At 34.5% G+C, this 19968-nt stretch overlaps 1 protein-coding gene across 1 annotated transcript in view; it reads left to right on the top strand.

Moving 5' to 3' along the window:
• VPS13C (vacuolar protein sorting 13 homolog C) overlaps window positions 1-19968 on the top strand; it is a 176509-nt gene that overhangs the window by 97844 nt on the left and 58697 nt on the right. Inside the window, exons 43-53 of the mRNA XM_014780787.2 lie at window positions 356-523; window positions 1904-2208; window positions 3177-3324; window positions 6549-6699; window positions 8162-8274; window positions 11080-11249; window positions 12541-12788; window positions 13958-14187; window positions 15614-15706; window positions 18287-18652; window positions 19036-19122. Of these exons, the coding sequence (XP_014636273.2) occupies window positions 356-523; window positions 1904-2208; window positions 3177-3324; window positions 6549-6699; window positions 8162-8274; window positions 11080-11249; window positions 12541-12788; window positions 13958-14187; window positions 15614-15706; window positions 18287-18652; window positions 19036-19122 (2079 nt within the window). The remainder of the gene's footprint in view (window positions 1-355; window positions 524-1903; window positions 2209-3176; window positions 3325-6548; window positions 6700-8161; window positions 8275-11079; window positions 11250-12540; window positions 12789-13957; window positions 14188-15613; window positions 15707-18286; window positions 18653-19035; window positions 19123-19968) is intronic.

The raw sequence follows: 19968 nt of genomic DNA, 5'->3' as shown, positions 1-19968 counted from the left end.
TTGAGATGCCTTTATTCATTTGTTCAGTATATATTTATTAAGTGTTGTGTGTCAGGTACTTTATTAGGGATTGGGCATGAATATGGTTGTTGTCTGGGTTCACATTGTTTGTGGAATAAGTGATTTGTAAAAGTTATTTCTGACCATTAGGTAATTGATATTTCCATTGATAAAATGATTTTTATAGGAATAGTAAAAAGTTATTGTCAAGTAAAATGTTTTTAACTAATGATTTATTGAAGGTTGAATTTAAATGGTGCTTCTTCATATAGAAAGGATTCTGTAATAAGGAAACATTTATAATACAGTGATACAGCTCTTTTGATGTAATAACCAGTTAATTTAATACTTTTAGGCTGTCTCTATTTTGGAAGATGAAGTCTTTAGATTCCAAATGACTCTTTTTCCAGACGCCACGGAAGGAAAGGCTTATGCTGATATGTCTAAAGTAGATGGCAGACTTAGTCTCAAAGTCGGTTGTATTCAAATTGTTTATGTTCATAAATTCTTCATGTCTCTTTTGGTAAGTTTTTTAAAAAATATATTTATTTCTCACTGAGGCCTAAATATCTTTGCTTATACATCTGAATCTAGATAGTCAAACTGTTTACTAATAGGGCTGTGTGATAAATGCCCAAAGGCTAAACAGAATATTATATATATATAGTTAAGGAAATGCTTTACATGATGGGTAACCAAATTAATTTTTGTTATCATTGTTTTGAACATATAAACTGTCATTCTTTAGCGTTTCCATAGTTATATATTTCTTTTAATTATTTATTTCCATGTACGTGTCAAACTTAAGAGTTTAAATCTGCCTATGCCTCTTAGCAAGGCTGTTAATCAAAGCTTACAGGTTGTCGATTTCTACGTAAAACAGTCATGTTTTATTTTTCTGGAAAGTAATTTATTTGGAAGGGGGAGTTTAAGTCACTTTGTATTATTAATCAATGAGCATCAAGAATATTGCTTCTAAGAATGATCTTTTCTTCATTGGGAAAAATCTTTCTGTTTTTAGTTGAAACTGAGATGAAGTGCATCTTACTCTAAAAAAGGAAGCTTTGATTCTTATTAGTGATTGCAAGATTGTAGACACTTTAAGCATCTTTCCTTATGCCTGAGTACACTTAAAAAATATCTTCAGGAATAACCTGACAAAACCTTAGTTTCCAAGAGTAAACTTTTTTCCTGTGACCTAGAGGTACAGAATTGAACCTGCTTTGAGAGAAGTTAAGTGTTCTCCTCCATCTCTTTTATTTAAATTTGAATTTAAAATGACTAAGATTCCTGAGTAAAAAGGAGATATAAAAAAGACTTGTTAACCAAAATTTGTCATAAAAACCAAATAATTCTGAAATATATAGAATGAAAGTTAAAGGACGCTTCTTTCCTAGAGGTAACTATTGTTAATATCTCAGAGTGTATCTTTCTAAACTTTACTCTCTCCATATACACAATCATAAATAACATCTTTTTTTTTTTGTGAGGAATATCAGCACTGAGCTAATATCCATGCCAATCCTCCTCTTTTTGCTGAGGAAGACTGGCCCTGAGCTAACATCTATTGCCAATCCTCCTCCTTTTTTTCCCCTTTTTCTCCCCAAAGCCCCAGTAGATAGTTGTATGTCATAGTTGCACATCCTTCTAGTTGCTGTATGTGGGACGCCGCCTCAGCATGGCCGGACAAGTGGTGCATCGGTGCACGCTCAGATCTGAACCCGGGCTGCCAGTAGCAGAGCGCACGCACTTAACTGCTAAGCCATGGGGCCGGCCCCTAACATCTCTTTTATATTACCACTTTTATTTAGTTTTCCTTTTAAAGTAAATGCTTTTTAAAGTTTTTCCTTTTTAAAATAAATCTTGTTTTTTGAGAATTCTAAACATCAGTCTCTTTCAACAGAATTTCCTCAACAATTTCCAAACTGCCAAAGAAGCTTTGAGTGCAGCCACAGTCCAGGCTGCAGAAAGAGCTGCTTCCAGCATGAAAGACTTGGCTCAAAAGAGTTTCCGCCTTTTGATGGATATCAATTTGAAAGCACCAGTTATTATCATTCCTCAGTCTTCAGTGTCACCTAATGCTGTTATAGCAGACCTGGGTTTAATCAGAGTTGAGAACGAATTTAGCTTAGTTCCTATGGAACAATATTCGCTTCCTCCAGTGATTGACAAAATGAGCATCCAACTCACTCAGTTGAAGCTGTCCAGGTATAAATATATAATCCAATTGTGTATTACTTACTAGAAATAGAATTTTCATAGAATCTTTGCTGGGGTAAAATACTCTAGTAATTTGTGATTCTTGTTCCTTAATTCTCTTAATTATGAGAACTTGACCATTGGTTTTTGGTCAGTGGTTAATAGTAGTACACCTCATAGAATCTGCATTTGTCTAACTAAATTTATAATGTGATTTTTTTCCATTCTACAAAAATTTCCTATGATAAAATTATAGTTTGCTCAATAATCATTTAGATTTATTTTTATTTATTTTTTTTAACTTTGCACATAGCTATTTTCTTTAGATGGGAGAAAACTTCTTAAAATGTAATAAAATTTGAGATTTATTTCTCATTTCCAAACCTTGTCATATTTGGGAATTTTTAATGAGGTATCCAAGGGATTATTTAATCCAAATGGGGAAGTGTTGGCTCTGTTGAATGACAGGAGTACTTATTTGGTTGTGCAGATGGTTGTTGGCAGGCAAGCTAGAAATGACTATCAACCATATGTTTGTTTAACTTCTAGGTTTGGTGAGTTTTTCTCTTTGAGTTTGGAGCATTACCAATAACATAAAACTAAAGACTAAGTAGACTATCACTTTCTTTGTCCTCTAATTGTAGGAGGATGTAACATTTGTTAGTATGTCGTTGCACTAGTTGCTAATGTTAAAAAGTCTTTGTGAAAGATAGTAAATAGTGCAGTAGTCATACTTTATGAAATTTGTGTCCTTGAAATCGGTATTACATAGGCTTTGTTTTAGATGGCTCTGCATATAAACTTGATTTATTCTGATTTGGATTGATTTGTGAAAAGAAGCATGTTCCAAAAGAATTCTGTAGCAGCCTTCAGTGTTTAGGAAAATGGTATGTGGAAACTATTACAGAATATTATAGTCTTCATTTTAAAATGTAAATTTCAGAAATACAAAATAAAAATTCTTGTTTATCTTTCAGAACTATTTTGCAGGCTGGCTTGCCACAATATGACATTGAAATTTTAAAACCAGTCAATATGCTTTTGTCTATTCAGCGAAATTTAGCAGCAACATGGTGTACGCAAATTCCAGGGATGAAGATAAAAGGAAAACTAAAACCCATGCAGGTAAGTATATGTATAAAATATCTGAAAATTGCTATATAGGCTTTTATCATTGGTCATAGTACAGTTCTAGTATACCTCAGAAGTGATGATGCATAAAAGAGAATACTTTGTTAACTGAAAATGAGATCATCCTAGCCTCCCGTGCTTCTCTTTATTTCATATTAGTCAGATATTTGGTAAAGCCAGCAAAAAGTCTGAGATAAAACCTATTGGAGTCTACTGAAAATATTAGTAATTTTAGAAAATTTTATTAAAGTTTTAAGGCAGTTTAATTATAAGACACTATAAAGTGGTATTTAGATACCACATTTAAAGCACCTTAGTAGTATTTTTAATGTATTGAAGCACTTTTTAAGTTAGAAAAGTGGACATTTTAAATAGGTGAACATGTTTATTTGATAAGCATATAAATACAGCAATATTTTAGTATTATAGTTAGCAGGTCATGTTTAAGCTCACAGGAAGAGATGATACTGGTCAAAGATGGTCATGGAAGTGTAGGAATCCTATGATTCTTGTGTGCCTGTGTGTGAAACTGTTGAAGCCAAACAGTAGGGGATAGATAGAGTGGGGAGGGAGTGACTAAACAAAAGAGTGTGTGAAAAATAAATAAAAATTTAGTAGTTTAGTGTTTTTTGATATCTGTGATTATTGCAGAGTTAGTCCTAAGGTAAAACAGGAAGGGTCAAAGGAGCAGAGTTCTACTAGGGAAGACGTTAAAATTGAAGTTTGTAGTAGGGGTGAAAGTACATGTAGATATTATATGAGTAAGAGTGTGTGTTTAGGGTATTTGTAGAGACTTCTCTATTCCAGAGTATAGGACTCTTCTTAATTTCTCCCTTGCTGTTAAGAGATTAGATCCCAGGGCCGGCCCCGTGGCTTAGTGGTTAAGTGCGCGCGCTCCGCTGCTGGTGGCCCGGGTTCATATCCCGGGCGCACACCGACGCACCGCTTCTCCGGCCATGCTGAGGCTGCGTCCCACGTACAGCAACTAGAAGGATGTGCAACTATGACATACAACTATCTACTGGGGCTTTGGGGGGAAAAAATAAATAAATAAAATTAAAAAAAAAAAAAGAGATTAGATCTCAGGACTAATATTTGACCCTTTCCCTTTCCTTTCAAAGATTGTATGGTTATAGGTTTGCTGAAAGCAAAAGTAAAACCTAAATGTCTATCAGTAGGAGAATATGGATCAAATTATGGTATATTCATACAATGGATGTTATAAAGCAGGTAAAGTGAATGAGCTAGAACTACATGAAACGTATGTCTTAAACATAAAAATGAGTTGCAAAATGATAGTACAGTTCTATATTATTTCAAATTTTACAACAAGCAAGACAATGGACAATGCTGTATACTGTTTATAGGGGAATGCAATAGTGGTAAATGTAAGAAAGCATTCATGGGAAGAATAATTGTCTAATTCAGGATAGTGTCTTTCTCTGAGATGGAAAGAAGAAGGGTATGGGGCCTCATAGAAGTAAACATGGAGCATCAACCGTATCTGTAAAAGGGTCTGAAGGAAATATACCAACTTGTTAAGGTTTAACAAAGCTAGATGGTAGATGCACTGGGGAGGATTATAGTATTCTCTATGCTTTTTCTTTATGCTTGAAGTATTTCAAAAGAAACAAGAAAAAAAAGGAACAGATCCAATAGTTTAGCATCAAAGCATGATCATCCCTTTAAGTAAAAGGACCCCTGTTAAATCAAGAATGCAGCCATGGTGGGTATGATCTCCACTGCCTAATTTGTCAGCGATCCAGGCCCCTCCAAATACCTCCTCATTGGTCAAAGTCTGTATAGTTTTCCTGGGTCTGGAGTGCAGTTAAGAAAGGGTATCCGGTAGGCAAGTTGTTTGGGTAGATCAGCTTGGCAGTTCTTAACGAACTGTTGGGCTTCCTCTCAAATTGTCCTTCAAACTTACTGAAGGTCAGTCTAAGTATATGATACAGTTGCTCTTTTTCACCTGCAGCAAACCAAAGAAGGAGGTGAAGTTAGCTGCTCTTCAGGCAGCTGTGATATCTTGGTTGGTATCACAAGTGAGAGTGAATGGACAAGGAAGTTCTAGGGAGTTAAAATGACATCTATTCTCTGAGAACTAGGGCTTGGGGCCAACAAGATATCCCTGGTCATTATCTCATGCTAAAATATCTCCCCATTTTCGTTTAGGCAGAAAATTTCTCTGGCTATAGGGGCCTAATTTAGGGGACAAAGGGTTCTGTGGTGTTCAGAGGAGAGGGTGCTATGATTGCATACATACTTGTGTAAATTTGTGTTTAAGTACTTGAAGCAGGCCTTTTGGACCACTATGTGTGTAGGGGAAGTGTACAAAAGATAGAGGAATTTAAAAGTTTAATGAATCTTAGCAGCCAGTAGCAGCTTCATTTGTTCTAGCTGCTTCATGTTGTTCTACAGCCACCTATGAGGAAAATGATATTATTCCTATTTTAAAAATTAAGACACTTGAGTTAAGGAAGCCAAGAAACTTGGCCAACATCACAGCTTGAACGTAGTAGAGTTGACACAGATCTACCTGACTTAAAAGCTCTTGCTTTTTTTTTTTATTTTTGCCACATATCCCGTTTTATAAAGGTAGGAGAAGAACAAGATACTCCTTTCCTGATCTGTGTTTTGGTTTTTAAAAATTCTTTGTAAATGCATTTGTTATTGTTCTAAGAGACATTATTCTTGATAAGTTAAACACATGTTTTATGTATGTCCAGATGCATATGTACTGAGAATAAGAGCTACTTTGGAGGAGAGCATCTTTTTACTTCTTGGTGGAGACCAGTAACTCGGTAGCACTCTTCCTATATTGAGCTTAGAGGGAAGTAAATAATGTGGAGGGATGTGCTGGTACTGAGAGAGAAGAGAGAGAGGTAGAATGGAGATGAGGAGGTAAGGAGAGGGGAGAGAGGCACAGATCCAGGAACAGGATGAGATAGATAGTAACAGATAAGGCAGGAAGAGAGAGAGAGTACCAGAGGCAGGAACTTGGATATGGGTGGAGGCAGAAGTGTGTTTACACACAGGAGGAATGTCTCATACAATACAAGATGAACTACTACTCTCCTGGTATTTATGGTCCCAATTCTCTCTTTTTTTTAGTTAGAAGAACAATTAGTTAATTTGAGGAACCATAAATTAAGACATAGATATGATATTCCGCATTTTTGCCTACTTTATATTAATAACAACTTATTGTTGGTTTCCAGGTTGCTCTCAGTGAAGATGACTTAACAGTTTTAATGAAAATTTTGCTGGAAAATCTTGGAGAAGATTCTTCACAGCCAAGCCCTACACAATCTACCCAGGAGGCTGTGAGAGTAAGAAAAGATGTTTCGAGTGGACTTGACCACCCCGAAGGTATAAATTAATGAAGATTTTTGCTTTGATTATGGAGAAAAATTAGTGTTAATGCTGTATTTATATTTAGTGTTTTTTTAGTTGTCCAGCATAATGTGATATGAACCGATTCAATATTGTATTATTTACTGTGGAAAATTGGCTGGGGCTGGGGCTGGAGCTGTCTTGAAGCTCCCAGGGAAGGAGGTATGCTCATTGTCTGCTGTAAGAGGAGGGGCCACCTGTTGCCTGCATGATGCAAGTTTGCCCTTTACTTGTGAAAGCTGAATTTGCTGAATTCAGGAGGCACTGAGGTGGTATACCTTGAGAGAAAAAGCAAACTAGGCATGCAGCTTAAGGTCCCTAATTAATTAATTAATTGATTATTTAATTATTTAAGGTCCCAAAATGATTAAGAGAGAAAGGACTTTGGTATCACACTTAGATGACTGACCCATGAGAAAGGAGGGTATTCTTGTATAGTAACAGCTTTAGTTATCTGGCCTTATTGGAGAATGATGTAGTCAGATACATAAGGGAATTTTCCAGATTATTAAAATTGAATCTTTTAAAAGCACTGAACCTTTTAAATTCAGCCATTTTAAAAGATAATTTTTCTAAAATACAAGGTTCCTTCTTGCTTTCTTAAACAGTTATATAGAATATAATCACTCTTTTTCCACCAAAGTCATTGATGTGAATATCATATGTTTTATTAGACTGTAAATAGGTTAATATTTCCATGGCTCAAAAGAGATGAAGTGCTCCTTGCCCTTATAATCAATGGCCCCAGCCTGCTGTGCTTTTATAAGTGCTACTTTTCCGTGGCTCATATTTCATAATCTCTTTTTTTTTTTTTTTATTTTTTTTTTTATTAAATTTTTTTTTTTTTTTTAATTTTTTTATTTATTTATTTTTTCCCCCAAAGCCCCAGTAGATAGTCGTATGTCATAGCTGCACATCCTTCTAGTTGTTGCATGTGGGACGCGGCCTCAGCATGGCGGGAGAAGCGGTGCGTCGGTGCGCGCCCGGGATACGAACCCGGGCTGCCAGCAGCGGAGTGCTCGAACTTAACCGCTAAGCCACGGGGCCGGCCCTTTCATAATCTCTTGAGAATGGCTTGTAACCATTTAGGTGAAGTGCTTTGATAATTATAACTACTCTATAATAATAAACTACTCCATAGTAAGTAGTCTTACTCTGGACGGGCTTTTTAAAAAAAATTATCTTGATACTCTTTGCAAGGCCTCCTCTTTTTTTTTTTTTTAAATGTAGATAGTCTACCTCTGTCACTTTGCCCTCTACTAAATAAATAATAAATCATTGCCATTTTTATTAATTGTCTCAAAATATGATTTAAAGAACCTTAGAAAGTATGATAAATTTAGAATACTGACTTATTATCCCAGCTTTTTAAATATGTATAAAATCATATACCTACTTAAAAGCTTTTTAATTTTCATGTTTATGTTTAAACCATCAGATCAAGAAGATTTGACAAAAGCAAAGTTTACTATGGACCAGAATGTCACTCTCCAATTTGACTTTCACTTTGAGTCTCTTTCCATTATCCTTTATAACAATGACATTAACCAGGTATGTAGTAAATTTCTGTATTTAGAAATAAATCCTTAGCTCTTGATATTCAATTTTAAAATATTGACATTTTTGATGTGACTGTTATTTGAAAAGAATAATTTGGCTGTTAAATTCTGTTTGGCCTACAGAATATGCATTTGTCTTTCTCTTCACTTTGTTAGTGTTTCTAATCTTACTAGGCTAAGGAATTAAAGTTTTTACTTTTTTTCAAGTAACATCAGCGCTGAAACACTTAGATCCATTTCTAGTAGAAGAATTTTATATGTACGTTATTAATTATATGTACAATTTTATTACATAGCTAGATATATATGCATATATAACTTTTTAAGGAGAATAATTTAGTAGTGGCTTTGGAACCTTAGAGGATTATTTTAGAATTCATGATTCTTCATGATATATAAGCATTATGTTTCTGTTGAATAAATTAGATATGTAGTAGATATGTATTAAGGATACTGATTAATGAATTGGACAGCCAAGGTCTAATGCCATAATGATTTGAACTAAATAATGTATCAGTGGGCAAGCCCAGTGGTGTAGTGGTTAAGTTCGCGTGCTCTGCTTCAGTGGCCCGGGTTTCACTGGTTTGGATCCTGGGCGCGGACCGACGCACCACTCGTCAAGCCATGCTGAGGCAGTGTCCCACACAGAGCAACTAGAAGGATGTACAGCTGTAACATATGACTATCTACTGGGGCTTTGGGGAGAAAAAAGGGAAAAAGGAGGAAGATGGGCAATAGATGTTAGCTCATGGCCAATCTTCCTCAAAAAAAAAGAACCTTGCTTTAAATAAATAAATAGTGTATCAGTGCTATTTTAGAAAGCTATTTTTTTATTATGTAGATAGTGTCTTCTAATAAATATTTTTGATTGTATCAATTAATTATGTCATGTCATACTCATAATACGTGTCATATGATAATACCCATAATCTACATTGATTATGGGTATGTTATCTGTTGTTAATGTCCATTTATATGTTATCTCACATTTCATATTGTTTTCTAAAAATTATACGGTGTTCATACATTATTACTGTTGAGCCTTAGGCTGGTATCTGTCATTTGTTCAATGAACTGTCTTAATTTCTAATGTTTAATGTTAATGAAAAGGTCAGAAAATGACCTTATGGAAAATGAACAGGTAAATTTTGTCTTCATTTCATGTAAGGTACCATCATTCTGCTGGTTCCTTGGCCTTAGAACCTCACTGTCTTCTTTTACTTCCTTCTTTGTTGACCTGCTTTATTCATTTAGACACTGAGTACTATCAGTTTTTTCTTTGAGTGAACATTTGTTCTTTCCTGTCGATTCTCCCTGCTGCTTTATTTGAAACTTCTTAGCTCACGCTATAGTACTGCAGTGGCTTCCTTGTTTGTTGCTCTTTTTCTTTTCATCCATCCTAGACATTGGCAAAAGTTCACTTTCCTAAATGAATCTCACGTAGCCATTTACAACTTCCCATTCTACTTAAAAAACATTCAGTGTTATGTGAATTTTACCTTATTAAAAAGAACATTTGGTGGCTCCAAATTGTCTATGTCAGTAACTGTTATCACTAACACTAGTATATTGTGGTCAGTAGATGTGTCAGGTCATTTCCATTAATTGTTCAGGTCAGAAGTTTGTGAGTTATTTACATTTATATAAATTAAAGGCATTCCAAGTTTGCCAGTAATAATATCATTCTGGCCCAGCTGCATGCAGTGTACTTTCTCGAGTGAGAGAAGATGTGGAGTTATAACCAGTGTGCCAAGAATTGCACAATCACTAGTACCCCTTATATCAATGCCAGGGTCTGTGGTGAGCAATTCTGACTGATGTTCTTTACTTTCAAGAAAAAAATTTTTTTTTTTTTTTTGATTGATTGGTTTGGTTTTGTTCTTTGTAAAGTCTGGGCATACCTGTGGAATTTGGAGCTATGTGTTATGGTGGAATACAGATTGAAGTCCTTCTTCCTATAAATAAAAGTGTAAATTTTTAGTTTACAATTTAAGACTTTAATTAGGCCTCTATATTTCTTTCCAGTCCCCATTCCCTACCATTCTTTAATTGGAATATTCAAGCCTAAGCAGCCTGTACCTTATGCCCTCAGAGCATCTTGAATTTTTTGCTCGTGTTTTTCCCCATCTAGAATGTCTTCTGCCCCCTCTTAGCCTATCTGATCCCACTTAGTCTCCAAGGCTCAGTTAAGTTCTTACCTTCTTCATGAATTTTTCCCAGCTCACAATGATCTGTTTGACTCTCTGGGCTTTTGTTATTTATATTCTTTACCTAATCACTTAATATCCTTTGTGGAATATAGGAGGATATAAGTATGAATAAATAAATGACTATGTGTCATTTGTGATTATTTACAACTTATAGCATCTCCTTGTGATGTTCCTTGTAATATATTTCTATTTTGTTTTCTCAGTTAGGATATAAGCTTACTGAGATCACCTGCCATGCCTTGTCTTTTCTCATAAACCCCGTAGTTCCTATCACAGTGTTTTTTACAGAAGAGCTCATTAAATATTGATTGACAAAAATATTTCCTGATCATTTTTATTTGCATTGAACTATAAATCAGATAAATTTTTATATATTAACCATTGTTGAATATCAGCACACACATATATGTATTTATTTGTATGTATATATTCACTCGCAAATATGCATATTATTCTCTGTTCCATTTTTGTGTTTTAACACCCATAGTTTTAAAATTTGTGACATAGATTTGCCTTTAATCTCTGAGTTAAGAAATTGCATAATATTTAAAGATAATTGATTCTTTTGCTTAAAAAATGTACCACAGGAATCCAGACTTTCATTTCATAATGAGAGTTTCCGGCTTGGAGAACTCAGACTGCATCTTATGGCCTCAGCAGGGAAGATGTTTAAGGATGGCTCAATGAATGTCAGCATTGAACTTAAGACATGCACCCTTGATGATCTCAGAGAAGGCGTTGAAAGAGCAACATCAAGGTTTGTCATCTCTAAACTTGCTGTACATTGTTTAAGGTCGACATTGTACCTGGCATTGCTACCAGGCATTGATTGTGAGGCTTGGGATGATCAAAAGAGGTCTTTGGTCATATTTCAGTTTGAAGTGCATCAAGAAGTAGTGCTGATGTCAGATTCAGTTGCTTTAAAGTTTGAATTAAAGGGAAGTTTAATAATAAAATGGAGTACTGTCTTAAAAGCAGGAACTAAGAGAATGGAAGAATTTTGATAGTTAAATCCACATGAGGTGGTTAGTTGGTGGTAGATTTTTCTAAATTGTCCCCAGTAGGCATATTTTTAAAAAAAAAAATAACCTGAAAGTTATAGATCTTTTCTGTGTCTTATTTATTTTGTCTATATATTTTAAAACAGTTCTATGAAATTTTTTCCAAGGTTTTAATAGAAATGGCATCCCTAGCATTTTCACATTATCAACCCATTTTTGAAAGATTAATTTATATCAGCCTACTATAAAGTGAGAAATCTGTAACTTCAATAGCCTAATTATATTTTTATTCCTTTCCCAAATAATGAGACATATACTCTTTTCATCCTTGATGTCTTTTTGGAGAAAAACTATGCTGCTACCTAAACTTGGACTCCATTGAATACATACTGTATACTTTTGACCCTTTTGTTCTTCTAAGAGATGAATGAGTGAGGAAAGAGTTCTATCATGCAACCAGTTTTTCTAGTTTGCAAATTTATGCCTGGGGTGGTCATCCACAGTTGTCTAGGCAGCGGTGATAAAGGCCGTGTTTGGTAGTCTGCTCTTTCCAGCATATGTGAGGATGTGTGAGAATTATCATCACAGACACTTGGTAAACATTGGCTGATTTGAATTGCATTAAATGCTTTTGGACTCAAATTGTATAGAATGATCTTTGGAGATAAACTTATTCAGGGAGGTTTTATGTCGTAAAATACTATGAAAAGGTTGTCTTTTAGATTTTTGTGGGACTGCATTAATATGTGTTGTTAATTGCTGCAATTCCTTTCAGCAGTCGTTGGTTTGTTTTGTTAGTATTGCATTATAATTATAAAATATTCTGTAATTGCTTAGTAATAGGAATGTTATCGTGGAGGTTAGGAGACCATGTCTTGTTTACTAATTAGCTAATTAAACTCACATTAACATTGACCTGTTTTCTATTCAGATTAGAAACTGAAAGGTGAAAGAGATTATTAAGATGTATAGGAAATTTTTCATTTTTTAAAATTATTTTAGCAGGAATAAAATAGTATATATTTTATTGTATATATTTTTTTTCAGAATGATTGATAAGAAGAATGACCAAGATAACAACAGTTCTATGATTGATATAAGTTACAAACAAGACAAAAATGAAAGGGAAATTGTTGCTATTCTTGACAAGCTGTATGTATGTGCCAGTGTGGAATTTCTGATGACTGTGGCAGATTTCTTTATCAAAGCTGTGTCTCAGAGTGCAGAAAATATGGCAAAAGAAGCACAGATTTCACTACGACAGACTGCCACAGCAAAAATCAAGATAGACAAAGGTTAGCAGAATTTATCTGCCATAGATGACAACTTATATATTTTAACAAAAATTACAAACAGGAGAAAAGAGAAATGGAGAATTTAAGAATGTAAACTTACTCTTTCAAGTTTAAACATATTCTGTAGAAAAACTTTAGTAAACATAGATTTTTAAGAAAGAGGTAGTCTAGAAATATGTACTGGGTTAGGGGCCAGGAAACCTCTGCTCTAGTTGCAACTCTGCCATTAACATTTCTTTACTCATCTAGAAATAGTCATTCTGGGTCTGGGTTGGCAGCCTGTTTTATAGAAGGGGAATCTTTTATTCAAAGAAAATATTTGGAAGAATTATAGCATATTGAAAAACAATTGAACAGGTAAAAGCGAAAGGTGAGGGTATTGCAGGAACCAGCATGACATCCCTGGACATCACCTTAGACTCCTTAAACTCAGGGGAGTATTTGTAAATGTCTGGTCTTGGTGTACGCTAAAGCCACTTCCCTGCTCTATAGATCATTTATTCCAGCATTACCAAAAAGATCAGTGATTTTCTATGTTAAATCGTAATTGTCTAAGGTCAGACGTTTTTCTCTCTAATGTGTAACTCAGCAAGACTGGAAAACTACCATTTACTGGCAAGGTCAGAATTTTATTTTTCCGTTTACCTTGCTTCAACAGCAATCATATCTGATATCTCTGTATTCATATATACATTTAATGTATTTATACTATAGATTGTATGACACTGTGTACTTTATGGTGAAATCAAAGTAAACAAATGATAATGGTCTGTCTACTTTATCAGAGTCTGTTATCCTCTTCCTGATATTCCCCTCTCCTGTTTTCCCTTGTTTGCCCCTGCAACATAACATAATACACACTTGTGTGTATATATGTGCACACACCTTAATTCTGACAAAAAGAATTTCAAAACAAGATTATTCCTGCTAGGTCAAAGTGGGAACGATCTTCTTATGACAGGGATCAGATTGCATTATCTGCCCAATCAGCATTTGTTTAATAATCATTTATCATTAGTATTAATCGATCATGTATTGATATTGTTAATTTCACCATCTCCATTAGAGCAGAATATTGGGAACAACTTAGCAATATATATATAACATGTACTCAAGTGACAAGATTTACTTTACTGCGACTTTTTTGGTTCCTATTTTTGTTTCTTCAGATGACTCTTTAAGGCCAAATATGACTTTAAAGGCCAAGATCACAGATCCAGAAGTGGTATTTGTTGCCAACCTGACAAAGGCTGATGCTCCAGCTCTGACAGCCTCATTCCAGTGTGACCTCTCCCTATCAACATCCAAACTCGAACAGATGATGGAAGCTTCTTTGAGAGATCTTAAAGTGCTCGCTTGCCCTTTTCTCAGAGAAAAGAGGGGACAAAACATTACCACAGTAAGGATTACCTTAACTCCTAAGCATGAATTGATGGACGGCAGAAACGGTTGATTCATAGAATCCTAGAATGTGAGAGCTCTGTAGGACTTCAGAGCTTATTTACTTACAAACTTGAGGTTTTACAAATAAGGATATTGAGTTCCAAAGATGTTGTTACTTAGCCCTGACTGTTAATGATAGAACTGGGGACTACCTCCAGACTGGTTTTCTTTTCATTATACCATCTTCTGTTGAATAGTATTTAAATTTTAGTACAAATAAACATTCCTTTTCAGCTGGTTCTTTTGTTCACCACAGTATATCCAATGAATGAATGAATATTAAAATCTTTAAGCTTAGAACAGAAAATTCAGTTGGAGTCATGTGACCAAGAGAGATTGTGTTTTGCTGGATTGAAAGTTAACTTAAATTGCGTTGTCACATTATTGTTGAAAAATATGATTTTAATTAATTAACTTAATTACCATGCCAATTATTTTTTAATGTTAAATTGATAATTTTATGTTAAAGAGGATCATTATATTATGCGACTCATTTGAAGTGGCCGTGTTATTTTAAATTTAATAATTTGTGGGCAAAGTGACTTGCATAAAGAAATACAGTGCTAAGCTTAGTCTATATTTATCTTGAAGCATTCTTTAGTGGGATCATCTTCTTTTGACGTGTCACAGAAATCTTATATTAATCACTCCATTAAAGGCTCATATTAATTTTTTAAAAATGAAAGTTATCCAGTACTAATTCCCTTATTCAATTCAGGTGGAAGATTATTTCTTTAATGATGTATAAGAATAAGGGCTTCATAGTTTTAATAAATCATTGAGTTTGAAGATTTGAAATTTATTCTAATAAGGACCTTATATGATATTCAAGAGTGACTTATTGTTAGTCATCTGAAAACTGTTCATTTACCTCTCTTACCTTAGTCTTTTTTTTAAGGTGTTAACAGAACTATTTGTTTAAAATAACAATTTCAAGTGATTTAGCTGTCATAAAAATTATAGTGAAATACCAATTTCATTTCCTCATGTACCCCTTTGGAAATATAAGACCTTAACCATAGTCTTTATTTCATTTTTGTACATATGTTAAAAGTATATTTTACAGAGGGCATCCTTTAAAAGATATTTTATTAAAAGGAAACATTTTAAACTTCTAATAGTAAACGTGCATCACTTCTTAAGAATTTGGCATAAAGGAATTGGTCAGAACTGCTTAAAGTCTTTTCACAATGTTCACAGACTTGTCATTTCAGAAGAGCCCTCACAAGAGAGTCTCAGCTAGTTTAATTTGCCTTTTTGCTTTTACTAGTAGGCTATAGTTAAAGATCTCAAATTAAGTAAGACATGTTCTTATAAGTGAGTGTTACATATATAACAGATCTATTACTAATGAAATGTGAATTTCATTTCTTTCTTTCTAGATCTTACAACCCTGTTCTTTACTTATGAAAAAATGTACATGGGGTTCAGGAAAACAAAATATAAAAATTATTGTTGAAGAATTTATAATTAAGGTTAGTGCCCATCATATTATTTGGGTGAAAATTAATTCTTATTTTTCTAACAATATCTTTTGAGGTCTCTCATAACTAGATCGTTATGCTAGTCACATATTCAGTAATCAATAAATAAATCTAACATAAAGTATATTTTTCTTTAATGCAAATGTTTGTTTCTAGTTTCTTTAAAAGAGTTCAAATGATCTGAATAGTTTTTGTTTATTATATTTGTGTCCGTGTGTTGTGGAGATTGGGTTTAGCGGGAGAGTAGAGATGGGGTGGGAAGAGAAGGGAAGGAAGGATGAAAAAATGAGGTTGCTATTATTTTGTTTGTGGTAAGTTATTTTTAGGCTTTTATTTGAGGTATAATTTGATTGAATTTAGTAATTATGTGATTAAATGTTTTTATGTAGCTTATAGAATATTTGTAATGACACATGTATGCTAGAAATAAATTATTAGGATTTACTTTTTTTATTTTACATTTAAAGTATTGAAATGGCAATAATTCTTCTCCGATGGCATTCATATTCTTTAAGTATGACCTCATGACTAGTTATAAATGGAAGATGTAGGATCATTTCCAAAATCTATTTCTCTCTCTTCCAAAGGACACAAAATAGAGGTGGTTAATACCAATTCTGATAGTAGCTTTACTATATAGATAAATAACCAATAGTGATTAAACCAAGGCTTAAACTAATCTCTTTTGAATTACTCTGTAGATAACAATGTAGTTTTCACTCAATATTTTAAAATACTAGATAGTCTTAGATTGTATTTTGTTAACGGATTTACTTTTTTAAAGACAAAGTAGTAAATACGGAGAAAAGTCCTTGAATTTGCATGTACTTTGTCTAAGACTCTATGTTAAGGTGCTAGGGGGATTGTCTTTCCTTTTCTTTGTATGTCAGTTTATTTATTTATTCAACAAACATTTTTTGAGCTCTTACTATGTATGAAAAATGTCCTGTACAAGGCGTTGGGGGATATGTGGTCTCTGCCTTCAGAAAACTTAACAACATATGTGAGAGGAAGAAGAAAATCAATGATTCCAGCTTTCAGTGCAAGAGGCATGCACAAGGAGCTGTTCAGAGCACAGGCAAGGGGTCTTTAGCTCAGACTGGGACCATCAGGGAAAGCTGTCTGGAAGTGGGGCTATTTGAACTGAGTTTTGAAAATGAGATGGTGGTTTAGATGGAGAGCGAGGGGAAGAGAGTTATTCCAACAGCACGGACAATACGCACAAAGGCAAAGGTGTGAAAAATTCTTTTAAGAACTTAGAGGGGTGATCTCATATGGCTGGAGAGAATAGTGTGGTGGAGATGTAGGATTGAGAGCACTAATTATAGGTGACATTAATAAGGCAAGGACAAAAAAAGGATTCAGTTGACAGATAAGTTTGGGAAGCGGTACATCCTAGATCATTCTTTTGGTGATATATCTCTTTAGCATATTAAACAAGTAAGAATTGTAAGAAGTGAACAGTGAAGGAATCCACTTATTTAACCCAGTATTGCTCAGACTTTGAGAAACCCTGGCTAGCTAATTAATGAGGTATCAGATCACAAAGAGCTTTGTAGCCTAAGTTAAAGAGACTGAATTTTATCCTGAAAGTTATGGGAAGTTATTGACGATTTTAAGCATAGGAATGACATGCCAAGATTTTGGTTTCAGAAAAATCGTACTGGTAGAAGTAGTGTGGAGGGTGGGCTGAGAGGGTGCTGACTGGACATAGAAGACACCATCAGTGTAGAACTAAGGCACAGTGATAGGAATCAGGAGGTGAGCAAAGATACTATCCAAAGATAATAAGAGGTAGAATTTGCAGATCTTTGGGTAAGTGAAAGGGAATCCATGATGATTCTCAGGCTTCCTATATCTATCAATAAGACAAATGAAAACCATGCATGTATGTCTTGACGAGGATCACACACTTTGGTTTAGTTAATGCACCTGGTTAAAAAATGAAAAATTCAGTTAACGCGTCTACATTTTTCTGTTCACATAATACTCTGAATTGATCAGTTTAACTTTAGGTTTTTGTTTTTTTCTTTTTTGGTAAGGAAGATCAGCCCTGAGCTAACATCCATGCTAATCCTCCTCTTTTTGCTGAGGAAGACCAGCTCTGAGCTAACATCTATTGCCAATCCTCCTCCTTTTTTTCTCTTTTTCTCCCCAAAGCCCCAGTAGATAGTTGTATGTCATAGTTACACATCCTTCTAGTTGCTGTATGTGGGACGCCGCCTCAGCATGGCCAGACAAGTGGTGCGTTGGTGCACGCCTGCGATCCAAACCCAGGCCGCCAGCAGTGGAGCGTGTGCACTTAACCGCTAAGCCACAGGGCCGGCCCCTAACTTTAGGTTTTGACAACTGACATATAACATTAGTGATTTAATTCCAGAGTAACCTGGGCAGAAATCATTGTTATGAGTTTAGTGGACTTAACACATGATTTTGTGTGTTCTCTCGTTTTCCTTAGTTATGAATTTAATATATTTAAAATTTTAGTTACTTTTTACCTTTTGTACTACGTAGTAATTCTCATCTTGGAAAGAATTTATTCTAAAAATTTTTCTGCTTTCTTTTTTAAAGATTTCACCCATAATTCTTAATACTGTGATGACAATCATGGCTGCTCTGTCTCCAAAGGAAAAAGAAGATGAATCCAAAGATACATCTAAGGAAACAGAAAATCTTTGGGGTGTCAAATCTATTAGTGATTATAACTCTTGGTTTCTTGGTGTTGATATGGCAACAGAAATAACAGAAAATTTCAAAGACATTGAACATCCATTGATAGAGGAAAATTGTGCTGTTGTTGTAGAGTCAGTTCAAGTTACCTTAGAATGTGGCCTTGGGCATCGTACTGTACCTTTATTATTGGCGGAATCTAAGTTTTCAGGAAACATTAGAAATTGGACTTCTCTAATGGCTGCTGCTGCTGACATGACGCTAGAGGTATGATCACATCATTTAGTACCTTCAGAGCCAACCTCTCACAAGGACAATTGCAGAATGAAGTTGTGAGCTTTTCCTGTGTGTTCATGGCCACAGCAAATATATATGTGAATAGACAATACATTCTGACATTTAATTTTTCATTTATAATATTTATTTGGTCATTATTTTTTAAAGATTCTTTTGCTAAATAATTTGTTTATGGCAATAAAGTAAGAGAGTAAGGGAAAATGCACCCTCTTTATATATATTCTTTGTGTTTTTAGGTGTATTGTTAAAATGGCTATTGACATACAACATTAATTACTTAATATTTTTTCCTACTGGTTATAGAAATAGGAGCTAAAATTGAAAGACTCTGTTATAATTCTCTGCCTTTCCAGATTCACTATTACAATGAAATCCATGCTGTTTGGGAGCCACTGATTGAGAGAGTGGAGGGGAAGAAACAATGGAGTTTAAGGCTTAATGTAAGGAAACAATAAAATATCTTTGTGTAGAGTGACACTAAGCACATTCATTTATATTTTTTAGTTCAGTCGTTCTCAAGATGTGGTCTAGGATCCTTGAGGCCATTTTAGGGAGTTCATTGGGGTAAAAACTCTTTTCATAATAATACTCAGACATTGTATATCATTTCATTCTCCTTCTCTCATGAGCATAGAATGGAATTTTCTAGAGACTATGTGATATTGCAACAGAATGAATGCAGAAGCAGAAATGAGAATGCACCTGTCTTCTCTTAAGGGAGGCAATAAAGAGATTTGTAAATGCCTCTCTTCTTGCTGTATATATTTTTTTTTTTTTTTACAATTTTATTTATTTATTTATTTATTTTTTCCCCCAAAGCCCCAGTAGATAGTTGAATGTCATAGCTGCACATCCTTCTAGTTGTTGTACGTGGGACGCGGCCTCAGCATGGCCGGAGAAGCGGTGCGTTGGTGCGCGCTCGGGATCCGAACCCGGGCCACCAGCAGCAGAGCGCACGCACTTAACCACTAAGCCACGGGGCCAGCCCTTGCTGTATATTTTTAATAGTTATTTTTCATTAAAAATATTTTTTATGTTAACATGTAATTGTTATTTTTAAATGAATATTTAAAATTCTCAGTTTTAGTTTCTAATAGAGTACATATTGATAGATATAACCTACATAAATTAAGCTTTTGGGGATCCTCAGTGATTTTAAGAGACCAAAAAATTCGAGAACTGCTATTCTAGTTTGTGAATTCTTTTGTGTTGTCTTTTTATGTACTTCTTGAGAACACTTCAGAATCCTCGATACAAAGCACATTTTTCTAGATTAACAGGAGCAT

Source organism: Ceratotherium simum, chromosome 3 (genome assembly GCF_057802395.1).
Source record: "Ceratotherium simum simum isolate JZ-2026a chromosome 3, ASM5780239v1, whole genome shotgun sequence".
In the NCBI taxonomy this organism is placed as follows: domain Eukaryota; kingdom Metazoa; phylum Chordata; class Mammalia; order Perissodactyla; family Rhinocerotidae; genus Ceratotherium; species Ceratotherium simum.
This window is presented reverse-complemented; position numbering and strand designations above follow the sequence as displayed.